This window comes from Hemibagrus wyckioides, linkage group LG08, assembly GCF_019097595.1.
Source record: "Hemibagrus wyckioides isolate EC202008001 linkage group LG08, SWU_Hwy_1.0, whole genome shotgun sequence".
Lineage (NCBI taxonomy): Eukaryota > Metazoa > Chordata > Actinopteri > Siluriformes > Bagridae > Hemibagrus > Hemibagrus wyckioides.
In genome coordinates, this window is record NC_080717.1 from 3,708,208 (window position 1) to 3,726,566 (window position 18,359).

The 18,359-nt window shown below is 37.2% G+C and overlaps 3 protein-coding genes across 4 annotated transcripts; 1 reads left to right on the forward strand and 2 right to left on the reverse strand.

Moving 5' to 3' along the window:
* Positions 1-3,776: 3,776 nt before the first annotated feature.
* LOC131358352 (uncharacterized) lies at positions 3,777-4,941 on the forward strand. The gene is made up of 4 exons (XM_058398061.1): positions 3,777-4,104; positions 4,204-4,305; positions 4,492-4,535; positions 4,617-4,941. The coding sequence occupies exons 1-4, from the start codon at positions 3,777-3,779 to the stop codon at positions 4,746-4,748; spliced, it is 606 nt and encodes a 201-aa protein (XP_058254044.1). The 3' UTR covers positions 4,749-4,941.
* Positions 4,942-5,682: 741 nt separating this feature from the next.
* On the reverse strand, positions 5,683-7,870 carry LOC131358347 (uncharacterized). Its single transcript, XM_058398054.1, has 6 exons — positions 7,695-7,870; positions 7,198-7,572; positions 6,977-7,069; positions 6,748-6,870; positions 6,606-6,643; positions 5,683-6,008 (listed from the first exon to the last, which is right to left on the reverse strand). Exons 1-6 carry the CDS (start codon positions 7,735-7,737, stop codon positions 5,883-5,885), a joined length of 798 nt encoding a protein of 265 aa, XP_058254037.1. The 5' UTR covers positions 7,738-7,870; the 3' UTR covers positions 5,683-5,882.
* Positions 7,871-8,696: 826 nt separating this feature from the next.
* On the reverse strand, positions 8,697-11,100 carry LOC131358349 (uncharacterized). 2 transcript variants are annotated; one of them, XM_058398056.1, is made up of 6 exons: positions 10,249-11,100; positions 9,753-10,127; positions 9,532-9,624; positions 9,303-9,425; positions 9,161-9,198; positions 8,697-8,970 (listed from the first exon to the last, which is right to left on the reverse strand). In XM_058398056.1, exons 1-6 carry the CDS (start codon positions 10,289-10,291, stop codon positions 8,860-8,862), a joined length of 783 nt encoding a protein of 260 aa, XP_058254039.1. In that variant the 5' UTR covers positions 10,292-11,100; the 3' UTR covers positions 8,697-8,859. The 2 variants fall into 2 exon arrangements, with proteins under 2 accessions (XP_058254039.1, XP_058254041.1); XM_058398058.1 differs by having other exon boundaries at positions 9,165-9,198; positions 10,249-11,098.
* Between the last annotated feature and the right edge of the window lie 7,259 nt (positions 11,101-18,359).

The window sequence follows — 18,359 nt, forward strand, 5'->3', positions numbered from 1 at the left end:
AATCAATCTCTAACAGGTTGGTACATATCCCAGATATTACTTTGTGTATGTTGAGGTTCAACTTCTTCTAAACTGTATCCACCAAGCCAGGGGATGTCCATTCTTCAGTCAAAACCTGGCACATACACCGACCAGGCAAAATATTATGACTACCTGGGCACCTTGACTGGTCTGCAGCTATGCAGCCACATATGCAACAAACTGTGATGCACTGTGTATTCTCACACCTATCTATCAAGACTAGCATTACCTTCTTCAGCAATTTGAGAAACAATAGCTCGTCTGTTGGATTGGATCACATGGGTCAGCATTCACTCATTCACTCACTCCAGCCTTGGCTGCCCATGATGGTGGTTCACCACTGTTCCTTCCTTGGACCACTTTTGATAGATACTGACCACTGCAGACCGGGAACACCCCTTAAGCGCTGCAGTTTTGGAGATGCTCTGATCCAGTGGTCTAGCCATCACAATTTGACCTTCTGTCAAACTCGCTTAAATCCTTACACTTTACATTTTTTCTGCTTCTAACATCAACTTTGAGGACAAAATGTTCACTTGCTGCCACTTCACCTCTCAATGTTATGGCTGATCGGTGTAAATATCAATAGAGGGTCCAAGACCACTTCCTGCATTCATTCATCCATTTTAGTATGCGCTTTATCTTAGTCAGGGTCATGGTTGATCTCGATTCTATCCCAGGAACACTGGACATGAGCTGGGAATATAAACTGTATTTATAGCATCCTTATAGCATTTATAGCAACAGCATGTGTTTAGGAGAAAGGAGGAAACCAGTGAACCCAGAGGAAACCCACATGGACATGAGGATAGTGTGTAAAACTCTACATATAGGGTAACCCAAGCTGAATGAATTGATTATGATCATTTTGTTACTTGTGTTGTTATACTGCATAAAATAAGGTGTAAATATATGATGAGTATTTCACTGACAACCTAAAATATGGTTTATTCCTTCATTTTTATCTCCTATCCAAGTTTATCAATTTACTTATAGATAGATAGATAGATAGATAGATAGATAGATAGATAGATAGATAGATAGATAGATAGATAGATAGATAGATAGATAGATAGAATCATTGTCCAATTAAACCATCTATGGTGCATTTTTTTCAGTGTAGTAAAACTCAAGGTGAAGGATTAGACAATCTCAACACTTTTCTCTGAATACGTTTCTTGGTACACTTTTCACCACTGACTTCCCTTCTGCTGACCAAACTGAGTTACAAACACGCATGTAGGTCGAATGGAAATTTAAAGTGATCATGTGACTTGTTTCAGCCAATGAGATGAAAGTCTCCAGTATAAAATTCTCAGTGGTTTGGTCTGAAAAATCCTTTCGAACACCTCGACCCAAATATCATGTCATTTATGAAGATGGTTCCACTCTGGATTACTGTTTTATCTCTTAACATAATCTGTAAGTGTTTTCATTTAAATATGTTATTGTTGGTTATTAAGTTTTTAACTGGCTAAGACTTCATTCTCTTTTTTTTCTTTCTTTTTGTTGCACTGGATCTGACTTGAATTGATTTTCTAGTTCCAGCTCATGCTGTGGATTTTAACCGACCATCATTTGTCTCTGTGAAGTCTGGAGAATGTCTTACTCTGAACTGCACAATTCAAGATACATACACTAAAGACCTTGTGGTTTGGTACAAGCAAGCATTTGGAGAGATGCCCCAGGAAGTGGGTAGAAATATAGCAATTAAGGACACAAAAACTTCATCTGAGTTCGACTCCTTAAGGTTTAAAACAGAGACCATCATGAAAACCTTTTCATTGACAATTGTAAACACAACTAAATCTGATGAAGGACTGTATTTCTGTGGATTTTATACCTGGGGCAAATCGGAATTTTTTAGAGGGACATTTGTAGGTGTAACAGGTAATCTCTCTCTCTCTCTCTCTCTCTCTCACACACACACACACACACACACAAACTGTATACATTTAATGCAGAAAACAACAACAGTATCCTTTATTTACAGATAGTGTATGAGATAAATATAAAGTGTACGTTTTTTTTAGAGGAACAGGACGTTTCAGATTAATATCCTTTATAACCATTTTTCAATTGAATTGGAAACTAATGACAACACTTAACTTTTACTACATACACACATTCTCTATACTCCTTCCTACAAGACAAACATCAAAAATCTTCGGTCACAAAGCTTAGACGTATCTTTCTATAAAATTTTATATTATTTTAAGCAATTATAAAGTAATTATTTATAGCAATATATTTTATGTAATATATAATTTTTGCTTCTTCCATTATTTTTAAAATCTAATCCACTTCCCTTCTTTGAGCTGTATTTATTCACAATTTGTGTGTGTGTGTGTTTAAATATATATACACTATATTGCCAAAAGTATTCGCTCACCCATCCAAATAATCAGAATCAGGTGTTCCAATCAGTTCCATGGCCACAGGTGTATAAAATCAAGCACCTAGGCATGCAGACTGTTTTTACAAACATTTGTGAAAGAATGGGTCGCTCTCAGGAGCTCAGTGAATTCCAGCGTGGAACTGTGATAGGATGCCACCTGTGCAACAAATCCAGTCGTGAAATTTCCTCACTCCTAAATATTCCACAGTCAACTGTCAGCTGTATTATAAGAACGTGGAAGTGTTTGGGAACGACAGCAACTCAGCCACGAAGTGGTAGGCCACGTAAACTGACGGAGCGGGGTCAGCGGATGCTGAGGCGCATAGTGCGAAGAGGTCGCCAACTTTCTGCAGAGTCAATCGCTACAGACCTCCAAACTTCATGTGGCCTTCAGATTAGCTCAAGAACAGTGCGCAGAGAGCTTCATGGAATGGGTTTCCATGGCCGAGCAGCTGCATCCAAGCCATACATCACCAAGTGCAATGCAAAGCGTCGGATGCAGTGGTGTAAAGCACGCCGCCACTGGACTCTAGAGCAGTGGAGACGCGTTCTCTGGAGTGACGAATCGCACTTCTCCATCTGGCAATCTGATGGACGAGTCTGGGTTTGGTGGTTGCCAGGAGAACGGTACTTGTCTGACTGCATTGTGCCAAGTGTAAAGTTTGGTGGAGGGGGGATTATGGTGTGGGGTTGTTTTTCAGGAGCTGGGCTTGGCCCCTTAGTTCCAGTGAAAGGAACTCTGAATGCTTCAGCATACCAAGACATTCTGGACAATTCCATGCTCCCAACTTTGTGGGAACAGTTTGGAGCTGGCCCCTTCCTCTTCCAACATGACTGTGCACCAGTGACCAAAGCAAGGTCCATAAAGACATGGATGACAGAGTCTGGTGTGGAGGAACTTGACTGGCCTGCACAGAGTCCTGACCTCAACCCGATAGAACACCTTTGGGATGAATTAGAGCGGAGACTGAGAGCCAGGCCTTCTCGTCCATCATCAGTGTGTGACCTCACAAATGCGCTTCTGGAAGAATGGTCAAAAATTCCCATAAACACACTCCTAAACCTTGTGGACAGCCTTCCCAGAAGAGTTGAAGCTGTTATAGCTGCAAAGGGTGGACCGACGTCATATTGAACCCTATGGATTAGGAATGGGATGTCACTTAAGTTCATATGCGAGTCAAGGCAGGTGAGCGAATACTTTTGGCAATATAGTGTATATATATATACATTTTTTTCATTAGGTCATAGATATATCTATTCAACAATTAAATGAACTTTAATCATTTAGATTTTTACTCCATCTGTATCCCACTGACCAGATGACAGAGATGTAAAAGTGTCGGTGTTGCAGCACGGGATGTCGGACTCGGTTCCTGCAGGAGCCTCAGTGACTCTGCAGTGCTCGGTTCTCTCTGAGAGCAGAGCAACAGAACTCCAAGTGCTCTGGTTCAGAGCTGCTCCACCACAATCCCATCCTCAAATCATTTACACTCATCACAACAGCAGCCATCAGTGTGAGAGCGGCTCTTCTACACACACCTGTGTGTACAACTTCACCAAGAACATCCTCAGCCTCAATGATACTGGAACTTACTACTGCGCTGTGGCCCTGTGTGGGAAGATTGTAATTGGGAATGGAACACCAGTACAGCCGGCTGAGAATACATTCAATGAGCAACAATTCAGTAAGCGTGGAACTGCGTTTTGCTTTGTTTAAGTTTAAATTTCACCATGGTTCTACAATGACTACAATATTCATCATTGTGGCGTTTACTTATCTACAGAGGGATCTGATTCTGTGGTGATCTGCCTAGCTGTAGCGTTGACAGTGTGTCTGGTAATGAATTGTGCTCAAGCTGTTTTATACAGTAAAAAACGACACACAGGTAAGTTTTCATTAAGATCTGGACTAACATTAAAATAGTATTGACCTTAAACACCCATCCGTTAAAGGAAATTGAAGTTCTTTGGTTCAGTGCATTTTTGTTGTATATAAGCTAGTGACAAAATAAATGCAAACACGTGTATATTTTAGCACAGCTCCAGTCCTAAACATTGCTTTTCTTCTACAGTGAAACTTCCACAAGGTGCTTTGATAGAGCAAACACACACTCAGGTAAGAAATCAGGAACTGTGTATACACATAGCAACAAAATCGTACACTCGTCTTTATGTTAGCGATTATCTGCTCCTGCAGGGCCGTGATGCTGTGGAGCTGAATTACGCTGCGCTGAGTTTCACTGAAAGAAAAACTAAAAGTGGAAGAATAAAAAGAGGACAAGCTGAAGATACTGTTTATTCTGAAGTGATTCACACTCCGGCTACTTAGATTCCTGTTAACAACCTTATTATAATCGTCTGCTCAATATTTAAGCTAAATCAATGTAAAAACATTCACTGACATATGACCTATTCTCTCAAAGGCAGTGTAAAGGGCTTTCTTGAAAAGTTTTGAAAGGAATTAAAATATTCATCATTGTGAATGATGCTGCTATAATAGCATAATAATGCTGAATGGACATTTTTACCCTATATGTAATTATAAAGTTAAAGAAGGGGTGTGGTCTGTTTATTTATGAGCTTTATAACTGTTTTGTTGTTTATAGAAACTTCAAGCTGCAGGTTTATATTATAAGTTCAAGCTAAAAGTTTCCATAAGCACATTGAAATAGTTCAGTCAAGAGGTTATGAATGGCATGTGCTAGAGTCTCTGTGTCATGGTGGAGTTGCATATGACATAAAATATATTTTTATAGATTTATATTGTATGTATCAATAAACAAACTAGTGTTGAGGGGTAACACCAACTGATTGTTACTCCTAACTCCTAATGCCTAAAAGGGCTGTATATAAAAAGTCAACAAAAGCTTTTTTGGTTCTGTACAATTTCCATTTATGCTAAACAACACCTGAATAATTTTACTAGACTAAAATTAGACTAGACTAGACTATTATGTAGTAGAAGAAAATACCATTCTTTTTAATGAGCACACTTGTAGGTCATGGGTAAACATGTGGTAGGTTTCATATCCTGCTCTTGTGGCATATGACTGAGGTAAATGATGACGTGTGGCATCATTTGATTCTGTCCGTGCTTTAGTTCATATATTTTGCCTATTCTAAGCATATTTTGTGACCTACATATGAAATTCAGACAATGTGAAAGAAAGAAAGAAAGAAAGAAAGAAAGAAAGAAAGAAAGAAAGAAAGAAAGAAAGAAAGAAAGAAAGAAAATGCTGCACATATTTCATATTTATTGTGTCAAAATCAAATAAATACATATAGGGTCATGAACAAAGTGCAGATGCATTGCATTTTATGTCTGTGTTCAGGTAAATATATACAAATAAAAAAAGGATATATTTTTTATGTAAGAAGAACAGATAAGTGCTTATAAACAGAAGTAAAAGCTCTGGCATGCAGTGCCTCAGCTTATAACACTATGTCATCTAGACAGTTAACCTTAAATATCACCAGTGTATAAAACAGTAGAGTACACACATCCATCTCCTGTGGTGCCTTTTTCAGCTTTGGCTTTCCTTTTGGAGATTTGCAAAGCTGAATAATTCAGAGTTTCAGCCTCAAATTCCTGGAGAAAAACAAAATCTGACATTATTTTGCAAAACTAAACAAACTGACTGTATTCATCAGATGTATATAATGATATGACCACTGCAGACCGGGAACACCCCACAAGAGCTGCAGTTTTGGAGATGCTCTGATCCAGTGGTCTAGCCATCACAATTTGGTCCTTCATCAAACTCGCTCAAATCCTTATGCTTGTCCACTTTTCCTGCTTCTAACATCAACTTTGAGGACAAAATGTTGACTTGCTGCCTAATATATCCCACCCACTAACAGGGGCCATGATGAGGAGATACTCAGTGCTAATAATGTTATGCCTGATTGATGTACATGCTTTATATGATTCATACAGTCAATAGCTTTGCAGAGAATTGCAATGCTGCATAATTCAGAGTTTCAGCTTCAGATTCCTGGAGAAAAACCAAATCTAACATTATTCTGCAAAACTAAACAAACTGACTGTTTACATCAGATATATGTAAATGTAACAGCACATAAAGATCAGTTTCTTTTTTCTTGACTACAGATTTAATCATACAGTACACTATACATGCTTTACTTAATTCATACAGACAACAGCAGAAAGTATCTGAACATGTACCTGCCTCATTCCTGGAGACTCTTCTACAGAAGCATTGACTATCAATACAGAAACACACATATTAGCTTCTTTTTGTTGTTTTCTTTTTCTCAGAAATATATTTGTACTGAAATAATTATTATCAGATGATAAAAGCACTTACTTTTATCACGTTTTCTTCTCCTCAGTATGTAATAAGTGAAACAGAATATCAAAAGTGCGCACAAACCCAAAGCCGTTCCCAAACTGATCACTGTCCAATGTAGAGATCTGATCAATCCTGATTCTGTTATTTCACCACATTATATTTATTTTAATACAAATTATTAGGCAAATTATGCTTCATGAATTATAAGGAAAATTAATTAATACTGAATTATGAGGCATCTTACCTGTGTTCTCTTGTGTGTTCATGTTAGTGTTGTTTCCATGCAGTGTTGGTTCACCCTCCACTGAATTATCACTGAGAGCTGGTTTAGATGTTTCTGATGCAATAGTAACATGCTCATTTATAAACATTTTCATGATTCACATACTGAAGTCTTACTGAAGAAATCATTTCACTCTATTAAATAGACTTCAGTAGATTAATCAAATTTTGGGCGTATTCTACCTTTAATTTTTAAATAAGTCCCACTTCCAAACACACTGTATGGTGATATGATGGCACAGTAGTACGTGGCTTCATCAGACTGGATGATGTTAGAAATGTTCATATTGAAGCAGTTTAAAGAGCTCTGTAATTGAAAACGAAGATTTTGGAATCCATTGAAAAATGTGACTTCATCAGGTTCATGCCCACTGCTCATAATCCGAGGCTGTTTCCCGTTTGGTTGCTTATACCAAATAACTACCCCAACATTGTCTCCAAAAACACAGCAGGGTAGAGTAGCCGAGTCACCGACATTCACACAGAGAACTTCATCTGCCTGATAAACTCCTGGCTCTGTGACGGAACCTGAAAAATTCCTGCGAAGTTCGACTGTATCTAGAAAAGCCAATGCATGAATTAGTTAAATTTAAAGTAATTGTGTGACATTTTGAAATTATTACATAGTAGCAGTATTCTAAATATGTTAAAATTATGGAAAAAAAATGTATAATACTTACATATACAGCAGAAGATTAAAATGAAAACAGAGAAACGAGCCATCTTATGTACTCACACTAAACAGAGTGCATAAGGAAGAGCGGTTTGTATTTATATTATAGGCGGCCTTTACTGAGCATGCCCTAAACTAAGACATGTGATTGGTTGTAATATAGTCAGAAAAAAATGACAGCCCATGTAGTGTTGTTGTCCACCCACATCACAACCACATTTCCATATTTGTGTTGTTCTGTCAGTGCAAAATATCATGGTATCACTGTGAAAAAATGAGTCTATGAACAACTAAGAGATAAAGAGCTAATAGAGTGGAGAGAGACACAAACACAAATGAGAGAGAAATGGACAGAGACAGTTGTGTTTATTCTCTCTGGGTATCATTAAAATCAGAACTGTTAATATATATATATATATATATATATATATATATATATATATATATATATATATATATATATATATATATATATATATATATATATATATATATTATATTATATTATATTATTAAACAGAGGTAAAAGATCTGGCATCGATGTTTCTATTTATTTTCTCTTTATCAGAACTCTCATCAGTTCAGAGTCTATGGTTCTAGTAAAATGTGGTATTGCTCACAGTCACTTCAAATTTTTAATAATAAGCCCCCAAATAATTACACCATGTACCATGTGCTTATGACACTTTGTTCTATAGGCCTATGTTAAAAAAGGATAATGCTTTTTGTTTAATTAGTGGCATATGACTGAGGTAAATGATGACATGTGGCATCAGTCTATTGTGTCAGGGCTTTAGTTGATATACAGTATTTTGCCTATTCTAATCATATTTGTGAAATATATTTGAAATTCATACAATGTGTATGCGATTAAGAATAAAGAAAGAAAGAAAGAAAGAAAGAAAGAAAGAAAGAAAGAAAGAAAGAAAGAAAGAAAGAAAGCAACTGGCTACATATTTATTGCATTAAAATCAATAAATACAAACAGGGTTATAAACAAAGTGCAGATTCAATGCATTTTTATCTTTATTCAGTTATATATACAGTACAAATAAAAAGGTATACATTTTTCATGTAAAAAGAACAGAGAAACAGAAATTAAATCTCTGGCATGCTGTGGCTCAGCTTATAACACTATGTGTTCCAGGCAATTAACGTTATATAATGTAGTTTTATTTCACAGTGGAGTACACACATTCATCTACTTTTGTGATTTTCTCAGCTTTGGCTTTCCTTTTGGAGAATTTCAGTGCTGCATAATTCAGAGTTTCAGCTTCAGATTCCTGGAGAAAAACAAATCTAACATTATTCTGCAAAACTAAACAAACTGACTGTTTACATCAGATATATGTAAATGTAACAGCACATAAAGATCAGTTTCTTTTTTCTTGACTACAGATTTAATCATACAGTACACTATACATGCTTTACTTAATTCATACAGTCAACAGCAGAAAGTATCTGAACATGTACCTGCCTCATTCCTGGAGACTCTTCTACAGAAGCATTGACTATCAATACAGAAACACACATATTAGCTTCTTTTTGTTGTTTTCATTTTCTCAGAAATATATTTGTACTGAAATAATTATTATCTGATGATAAAAGCACTTACTTTTATCACATTCTCTTTTCCTCAGTATGAAATAAGTGAGAAAGAATATCAAAAGTGCGCACAAACCCAAAGCCATTCCCAAACTGATCACTGTCCAATGTAGAGATCTGATCAATCCTGATTCTGTTATTTCACCACATTATATTTATTTTAATACAAATTATTAGGCAAATTATGCTTCATGAATTATAAGGAAAATTAATTAATACTGAATTATGAGGCATCTTACCTGTGTTCTCTTGTGTGTTCATGTTAGTGTTGTTTCCATGCAGTGTTGGTTCACCCTCCACTGAATTATCACTGAGAGCTGGTTTAGATGTTTCTGATGCAATAGTAACATGCTCATTTATAAACATTTTCATGATTCACATACTGAAGTCTTACTGAAGAAATCATTTCACTCTATTAAATAGACTTCAGTAGATTAATCAAATTTTGTGCGTATTCTACCTTTAATTTTTAAATAAGTCCCACTTCCAAACACACTGTATGGTGATATGATGGCACAGTAGTACGTGGCTTCATCAGACTGGATGATGTTAGAAATGTTCATATTGAAGCAGTTTAAAGAGCTCTGTAATTGAAAACGAAGATTTTGGAATCCATTGAAAAATGTGACTTCATCAGGTTCATGCCCACTGCTCATAATCCGAGGCTGTTTCCCGTTTGGTTGCTTATACCAAATAACTACCCCAACATTGTCTCCAAAAACACAGCAGGGTAGAGTAGCCGAGTCACCGACATTCACACAGAGAACTTCATCTGCCTGATAAACTCCTGGCTCTGTGACGGAACCTGAAAAATTCCTGCGAAGTTCGACTGTATCTAGAAAAGCCAATGCATGAATTAGTTAAATTTAAAGTAATTGTGTGACATTTTGAAATTATTACATAGTAGCAGTATTCTAAATATGTTAAAATTATGGAAAAAAATGTATAATACTTACATATACAGCAGAAGATTAAAATGAAAACAGAGAAACGAGCCATCTTATGTACTCACACTAAACAGAGTGCATAAGGAAGAGCGGTTTGTATTTATATTATAGGCGGCCTTTACTGAGCATGCCCTAAACTAAGGCATGTGATTGGTTGTAATATAGTCGGAAAAAAATGACAGCCCATGTAGTGTTGTTGTCCACCCACATCACAACCACATTTCCATATTTGTGTTGTTCTGTCAGTGCAAAATATCATGGTATCACTGTGAAAAAATGAGTCTATAAACAACTAAGAGAGAAAGAGCTAATAGAGTGGAGAGAGACACAAACACAAATGAGAGAGAAATGGACAGAGACAGTTGTGTTTATTCTCTCTGGGTATCATTAAAATCAGAACTGTCATCAGTTCATACGGACCTGATTAAAAATAAACCCAAAAAGAATTACACCATGATTCATGTGCTCATGGCAATTTGTTCTTTAGAAAGAAGCTGTTTGGATGGCATGGATGTTTCTATTTATTTTCTTTTTATCAGAACTCTCATCAGTTCAGAGTCTATGGTTCTAGTAAAATGTGGTATTGCTCACAGCCACTTTAAATTGTCACTTCAAATTTTTAATAATAAGCACCCAAATAATTACACCATGTACCATGTGCTTATGACACTTTGTTCTATAGGCCTATGTTAAAATAAAGGATAATGCTTTTTGTTTAATTAGTGGCATATGACTGAGGTAAATGATGACGTGCGGAAACAGTCTATTGTGTCAGTGCTTTAATTCATATACAGTATTTTGCGTATTCTAATCATATTTGTGACCTACAAATAAAATTCAAACAATGTGTATGTGATTAAGAAAAAAGAAAGAAAGAAAGAAAGAAAGAAAGAAAGAAAGAAAGAAGGCAACTGGCTACAGCACATATTTCATATTTATTGCAATAAAATCAATAAATACAAAAAGGGTCAAGAACAAAGTGCATCTTTATTCGGTTATACAGTATATATATATATATATATATATATATATATATATATATATATATATATATATATATATATATATATACTGTATACCCAAATAAAGATCCACTTTGTTCTTGAAAAAATGAAAAATATATGCTTTTTTATTTGTACTGTATATATATATATATATATATATATATATATATATATATATATATATATATATATATATATATATATATATATATACAGTACAAATAAAAAAGCATATATTTTTCATGTAAAAAAAGAACAGAGAAACAGAAATAAAGGCTCTGGCATGCTGTGGCTCAGCTTATAACACTATGTGTTCCAGGCAATTAACATTATATAATGTAGTGTTGTTTCTATGCACTGTTGGTTCACACACCACTGAATTATCACTCAGAGCTGGTTTAGATGTTTCTGATGCAATAGTAACATTCTCACTTTTAAATATTTATCATGATTTACTAAAAGTGTTGTTGAAGAAAACAAGGCTATCATTTCACTTCATTAAGTAGACTACAGTAGATTAATTAAATTTAGTTCAAATTCTACCTTTAATTTTTAAATAAGTCCCACTTCCAAAGATCGCGTATGGTTTCATGATGGCACAGTAGTACATGGCTTCATCAGACTGGATGATGTTAGAAATGGAAAATAGAAATCTGCTCATAATCCGGGGCTGTTTCCTGTTTGGTTGATTATACCAAATAACTCGACCAAAATCTTTTCCAAAAACACTGCAGGGTAGAGTAGACGAGTCACTGACATTCACACAGAGAACTTTATCAGCCTGATATACTTCTGGCTCTGTGATGGAAACTGAAAATTTTATGTGAAGTTAAACTGTGGCTTGAAAAACCAATGTATGAGTTAAAATTAATCCTTATCCATCAGAAGTTAATAAACAATTTTTACATTGAATTTATTTTAAAATATAATGATCTGATAATTAGAAATTATTACATAGTAGCAGTATCCTAAACATGTTAAAATTATGAAATGAAAATGTACATTACTTACTACTAATGAAAATGGAGAAACGAGCCATCTTATGTATTCACACTAAACAGAGTGCATAAGGCAGAGCGGTTTGTATTTATTCAGGCTTTACTGAGCATGCCCTAAACTAAGACATGTGATTGGTTCTTTTAAAGAAAGAAAAAAATGCCAGCCCATACAGTATTGTCATCCACCCACGTCCCACTCACATTTCCATATTTGTGTTGTTCTGTCAGTGCAATATATCACAACATCGCTGTTGTGATGGAAGAAAAAATGAGTCAATAACCAACTAAGAGACAATGTAAGTGCTTTTAGAGTAGAGACAGATACAAACACAGATGAAAGACCAGTGGACAGAGATGTTTAGATGTTTGTGTTTGTCCTCTCCGAGTCAAATTTAAATCAGAACTCTCATCAGTTTACATGTTATATGATTAATTAGCCCAAAAAGACACAATGTATTCTTTGCTTATGCCAATTTGTTCTTGAGAAAGAAAGAAAGAAAGAAAGAAAGAAAGAAAGAAAGAAAGTCCAGGATGGCATGGATTATGTAGGCAGGTGCTCTCTTGATTTCAAGTAATAATAAAATAATAATACATTTTATTTGTGGGCGGCTTACAATCTCTTAAGGTCATCTTACAAAAAATACATTTAAAACACAGAATAATATAAATAAAAATAATATAAAAACATACAAATAGACAACAGAATAATGGAATAAAATATTTAAAAAATAAAGTAATAAAAGAAGACAATGAACAAGTTCAGATATAAAATGCAATTCTAAACATGTATTTTTGAGTCTGGATTTAAAGGTTGTCAGAGAGTCTATACTTCTGATGTCAGCAGGAAGACTGTTCCAAAGGCGGGGTGCAGAGCAACTAAATGCTCTAAGCCCCATGGTGGACAGTCAAGCTGCTGGTGTGGTGAGCTGGTTAGCAGAAGAGGATCTGAGTGTACAGGAGGGTGTGTATAATTGGAGAAGGTCAGACAGATATGGTGGAGCAAGATTATGAAGAAACTTGAAAATGTGGACTAAAATGGCAGTACTGTGCTGTGTCAAGATTGGGTGGAGGGGAAGGAAGAACAATGGAATTGTCAATATTTAATAAAACTTTGGCTAAGGTGGACTTAGAGCCAATAAGTAGGACTTCTGTTTTATTGGTATTCATTTGAAGAAAGTTGCAAGAAAACCAAGACTTAATTTCTTTAAACAGGCTGAAAGAACAGCGGGAGGAAGCGTGAAAGTAGGCTTTGTAGACAGGTAGAGCTGTGTATCATCCGCATAAGAATGAAAATTAATATTGTGTTTACAAAAGATATTGCCAATAGGAAGGAGATAGATGATAAATAAAAGGGGTCCTAGCACAGAACCTTGGGGAACACCTCTAGTAACAGGAGATGATTGAGATCTAAAATTGCTGAACAAACTCTGAACGGTGGGAAAGATATGATTTAAACCAGTCATGCTTAAATGAGTAAGAAACGTGGCAAATTAATTTAGAAAGTCAGTGTTCAGCTTAGGTGGGCGATATATAGTAGCAACAATGATAGGGTGAAAAGTTGGTCCTGTCAGTCTAGATACTATGGTTTCAAATGAGGGAAACACCAGTACTGACACAGACGAGACTTTTCCCTTCCACAGGGGCGGGGTTGACAGATGTAAACAAACCCAGGAGTAGTAGATTCATTCAATTGTGAAAAGTCATTAGGCTGTTGCCAAGTTTCAGTCAAACACAAAAAGTCAAGTTCATCGTCCATCAGGAGATCTTGCACAACATGTTAAATAGGCCACAGTTGGTATTGTTGTTGTCGTGTTGACAGTGTCATTAGCTGACCTGGCTAGGCTACCTAAAACACAGTGGTTAACTTCCTAAACGCGCCTCCAGAGAGCAGCAGCAGCTAACAGCTCCAGCGTTCACTCAACCGGAAACCGGAAAATGGCACAGTAACGGTGGCATTATTGGGGTCAGGGGGTCGTGGGCTGGCTTGAGAAGGGAGACATGGAAGGAGAGTGAGATGCAATAGTTGGAGATGGGGGGGGTTGAAGACGATAAGTAACTGGATTGACTTAGCATAAAATCTTCAAGGGCCCAATGTACCTGGGAATGAGTTTATGACATGGTAATATTAGTTTACATTTCTCGGTGGTGAGCCATACGCTTTGTCCAGGAAAGTTAGTAAGTTCTGCAAATATTCAGCCCAGGGAGGGCACTCACTCCACAATTGTTGTTCTTCGCTGCAGTATGGGTAAGAGTAGTAGGATGACTGTGTGCCCATACAACTGGGAAGGTCTGTGATAAAATCTACTGCTATGTGGGACCATTGATGTCACAATATCGGGAGGGGTTTAAGGAAAACAGAGGGTAATTGACTGTGATTATGTGTGTCTTGGACTATACACAGATGCTGCAGGCTAAGACATAATTCTTAACACCCCATGACACTGTGGACCACCAGAAAGTGTTCTATATAAGTCTAGTTTTCTTGTGGAAACCTGGATGGGTAGAACTGGGGTGGTGTGTACCCTCTGAATAGCTGCCTTTGGGGTGCACATACTTTTTCATGAGTGGACACTTAGGAGTGGGCTTCTGTTTGAGCTTGTTGGATTTCCTCTATGAGGTCCCATTTCACCATTACTATGATGAAGGAAAGTGGCAGTATGGCTTCTGAGATTAACGTTTGGTGTGTAGGGTGATGATGGTGGGATAGTGGATCCAGCTTGGTACACCTGGGGATGTGCCGCATGTTTGTCAGGGTGGTTCCTGTGAAAATCATCAGTAAGCATGGGGACTAGGATGTCATGGGAGTTAAGCCAGGATCATTCCCCTGGGCCTTAACCTTCCCAACTAACTAAGTACTGGAGCCAGCTTCTCCTCTGATCAAAGTCCAGTATGGCATGGACTACATAGACAGGTGCTCTCTTAATTTCAAGGGGAGGTGGCAGAGTAATGGCAGCACTGTGCTCTGGGATGGCTTGAGGAGGGAGACATGGAAGGAGCATGAGATGCAATAGTTGGGGTGGAGTTGGAGACGATAAGCAACCGGGTTGAATTAGTGTAAAATCTTGAAGGGCCCGATGTACCTGGGACTGAGGTTTTGACGTGGTAATATTGGTTTTTGGTTCTTGGTAAAGAGCCATACCCTTTGTCAAGGGAAGGGTGTGAGGCCAGTCAATAATTAGTTAGCGAGTTTGGTACATATTCAGCCCAGGGAATGTAATCATTCCACAATTGTTGTTCCTTGCTGAAGTATGAGTATGAGTTGCAGCCTAGTTTTTGGTTGAAGTGCTCTGCTTGACCATTGGATTGGGGTTGTACCCTGAGGTTATGCTGATGTTTAAACCGAGATGCTTGCATAACGCCTCCACACCCTTGACGTGAACTAGGTTCACTGGTCCTATATGATTTTCTTGAAGGCTGAAATTATGAAAGATACAGTAAAATATTGCCATTGCTGTCTCTATTGCTGTGGAAAGTCCCTTGAGGGGCACCAGTATGATGCCTGGATGGCTGGAACTGGTGGTGGTGTGTACCCACTGGATAGTTTCCTGCCTCAGGGGTCTAGGCCCATACTGTTTCATGGGTGGATCCTCAGGAGTGGGATACTCAGTCCTTTGAGCTCACTTGATTTCCTCCATGAGTTCCCATCTGAAAAAGTCCCCCGCCAGTGTGGTTCCCTGTTTACCTGACAAGGTGAGGAGTCAGTATCGCAGCTGCAGAGCCAGCACTAAGCTAAAGGCTAAGCAGCTAGTGTAGAAGTGGCGATATAAGTCTTTGGTTCCTTCTGTAATCATGGGAAATGTGCACTAACGTGGAGCTACCCAACTTCAGCACGGTCAGGGCGGACAGAGACACTAAAGCCTGCACCACACTTCTGCTGTCAATCTACCCAGTGAGACCAACTGTATCACAGAGGAGGAGAGCTGAGGAGGCTTCGTCCCAGCAAAGCTGCTGGTCCAGATGGAGTATCTCCATGACTACTGAAGGCCTGTGCAATGGAGCTGGGAGACCCTCTACAGTGCAACTTTAATCTGAGCCTGGACCAGAAAAGGGTCCTGCATCATCCCAGTCCCAAAGAAACCATGCACTGGAGAGCTGAATGACTTCAGGCCAGTCACCCTGATGTCTCACATAATGAAGACCATGGAGCGGGTGCTGCTACATCACATTAGGCCACAGATCCGCTACACCCTCAACCCTCTGCAATTTGCATACCAGGAGAAGGTGGAACTGGAGAATGCCATTACCTACATCTTACACAGATCCCTCTCTCACCTGGACAGTGGCAGAGGGGCTGTGAGAATAAAATTTTTGGACTTCTCCAGTGCCTTCAACACCATCCAGCCACTGCTCCTCAAAGATAAATTAACAGAGATGGGAGTAAGCTCACACCTGGTCACATGGATCACAAACCTGACAGGCAGACTGGGGGATTTGCACTGTGGTCAGCAGTACGGGAGCACCAAAAGAGACTGTGCTCTCTCCGGTCCTGTTCACCCTGTACACATCAGACTTTCAGTAAAAGTCACTTAAAGTTACCAGCAGTGTAGTCCATCATGTTGGTATTTATTTATTTATTTATTTATTTATTTATTTATTTATTTATTTATTTGGTGTTTGTTTATTTATTTGGGGTCTAAGACCAGCTTTGTGAATTAAGTACTAAACTTTTCTGTTGGCACTTATTTTTTATTTATATTTTCTCAAATTGAGACCTCATTTGTTTGTAAGTTGCTGCTGGTGTTAAACACTGGGAAATATAGTCTTAGTTTTATCCTGTTTGCCATATGTTTCCTTTCTTCACAGAAGTCTGTTGACCAGGGCTCTTCAAATCCAGTCATCGCTGGCCAGTGTCCAGCACAATTTCAAATTCACCAACACCTTAACACAACCACTGTAGCTGGTAATTAGTTGAATGAGCTGGCTTGTCTGGATTTTGAAGATCCCTGCTGCAGATAGTTTCACTTAAATATATTTACTTTATTTTTACATTATAGTTCTTTAAGTTAAATAAAATCATGGAAAGAATTTCGATGTGATTAAATGGCTTTCTTTCCCCATTAGTGATGATTGGAAGGTTGTGAGTTCGAATCCCAGAGCCACCAAGCTACCACTGATGGACCCATGAGCAAGGCCCTTAATGCTCAAATGTATAAAATGGAATAAAAAATCTAAGTTGCTCTGGATGAGGGTGTCTGCTAAAATGCCAGAAATGTAAATGCATTAGGCAATTCTGTTGTGCCAACTAAATTTACTTAAGGTTGGATCAACTTCATTTACAACTGTAAAAATTTTTTTACAGTTTAACTGTAAACTAAAAAAACATCCCACGTCCAAACACAGTGTATGGTTTCACGATGGCACCTCTTTAAAAAAAGGTCGTAACAATTAGTACACAGGTTCATCAGACTGGCTGATGTCACTGGATCATACTGGAGCAGTTTGAAGAGTTGAAAAGGAAGATTTTGGAATTCATTAAAAATTCATTGAAAAATGTGTCTTCAGCAGGTTTATACACTGTGCTATGTTTGTGTTTTGTTGGGTCTATTGTTTGAGTCTATAAACAACTAAGAGACAGATAAGTGGAGTTGAGAAAGATACAAACACACATGAAAGACAAATGAACAGAGAAATTTGTGTTTATTCTCTCCTTTCTCTCATCAAAACTCTCATCCATTCAGAGTCTATGGTTCTAGTAAAAGGTAATATTTCTACCCGCCACTTCAAATTGTGACTTATTAATAATAAGCCCAAAAATAATTACACCATGTACCATGTGCTTATGACACTTTTTTCTATAGGCCTATGTTTAAAAAAATGATAATGCTTTTTGTTTAATTAGTGGCATATGACTGAGGTAAATTATGACGTGTGGCATCAGTCTATTGTGTCAGGGCTTTAGTTAAAATATTTTGCCTATTCTAATCATATTTTTAACCTACATATGAAATCCACACAATGTGTCTGCTATTAAGAAAATAGACAATTGGCTACAACACATATTTCATATTTATTTTTTTAAATCAATAAATACAAATAAGGCCATGAACAAAAGTGAAGATTTAATGCATGTTTTATTTTTATTCAGTTAAATATATACAAATAAAAAGGTAGATATTTT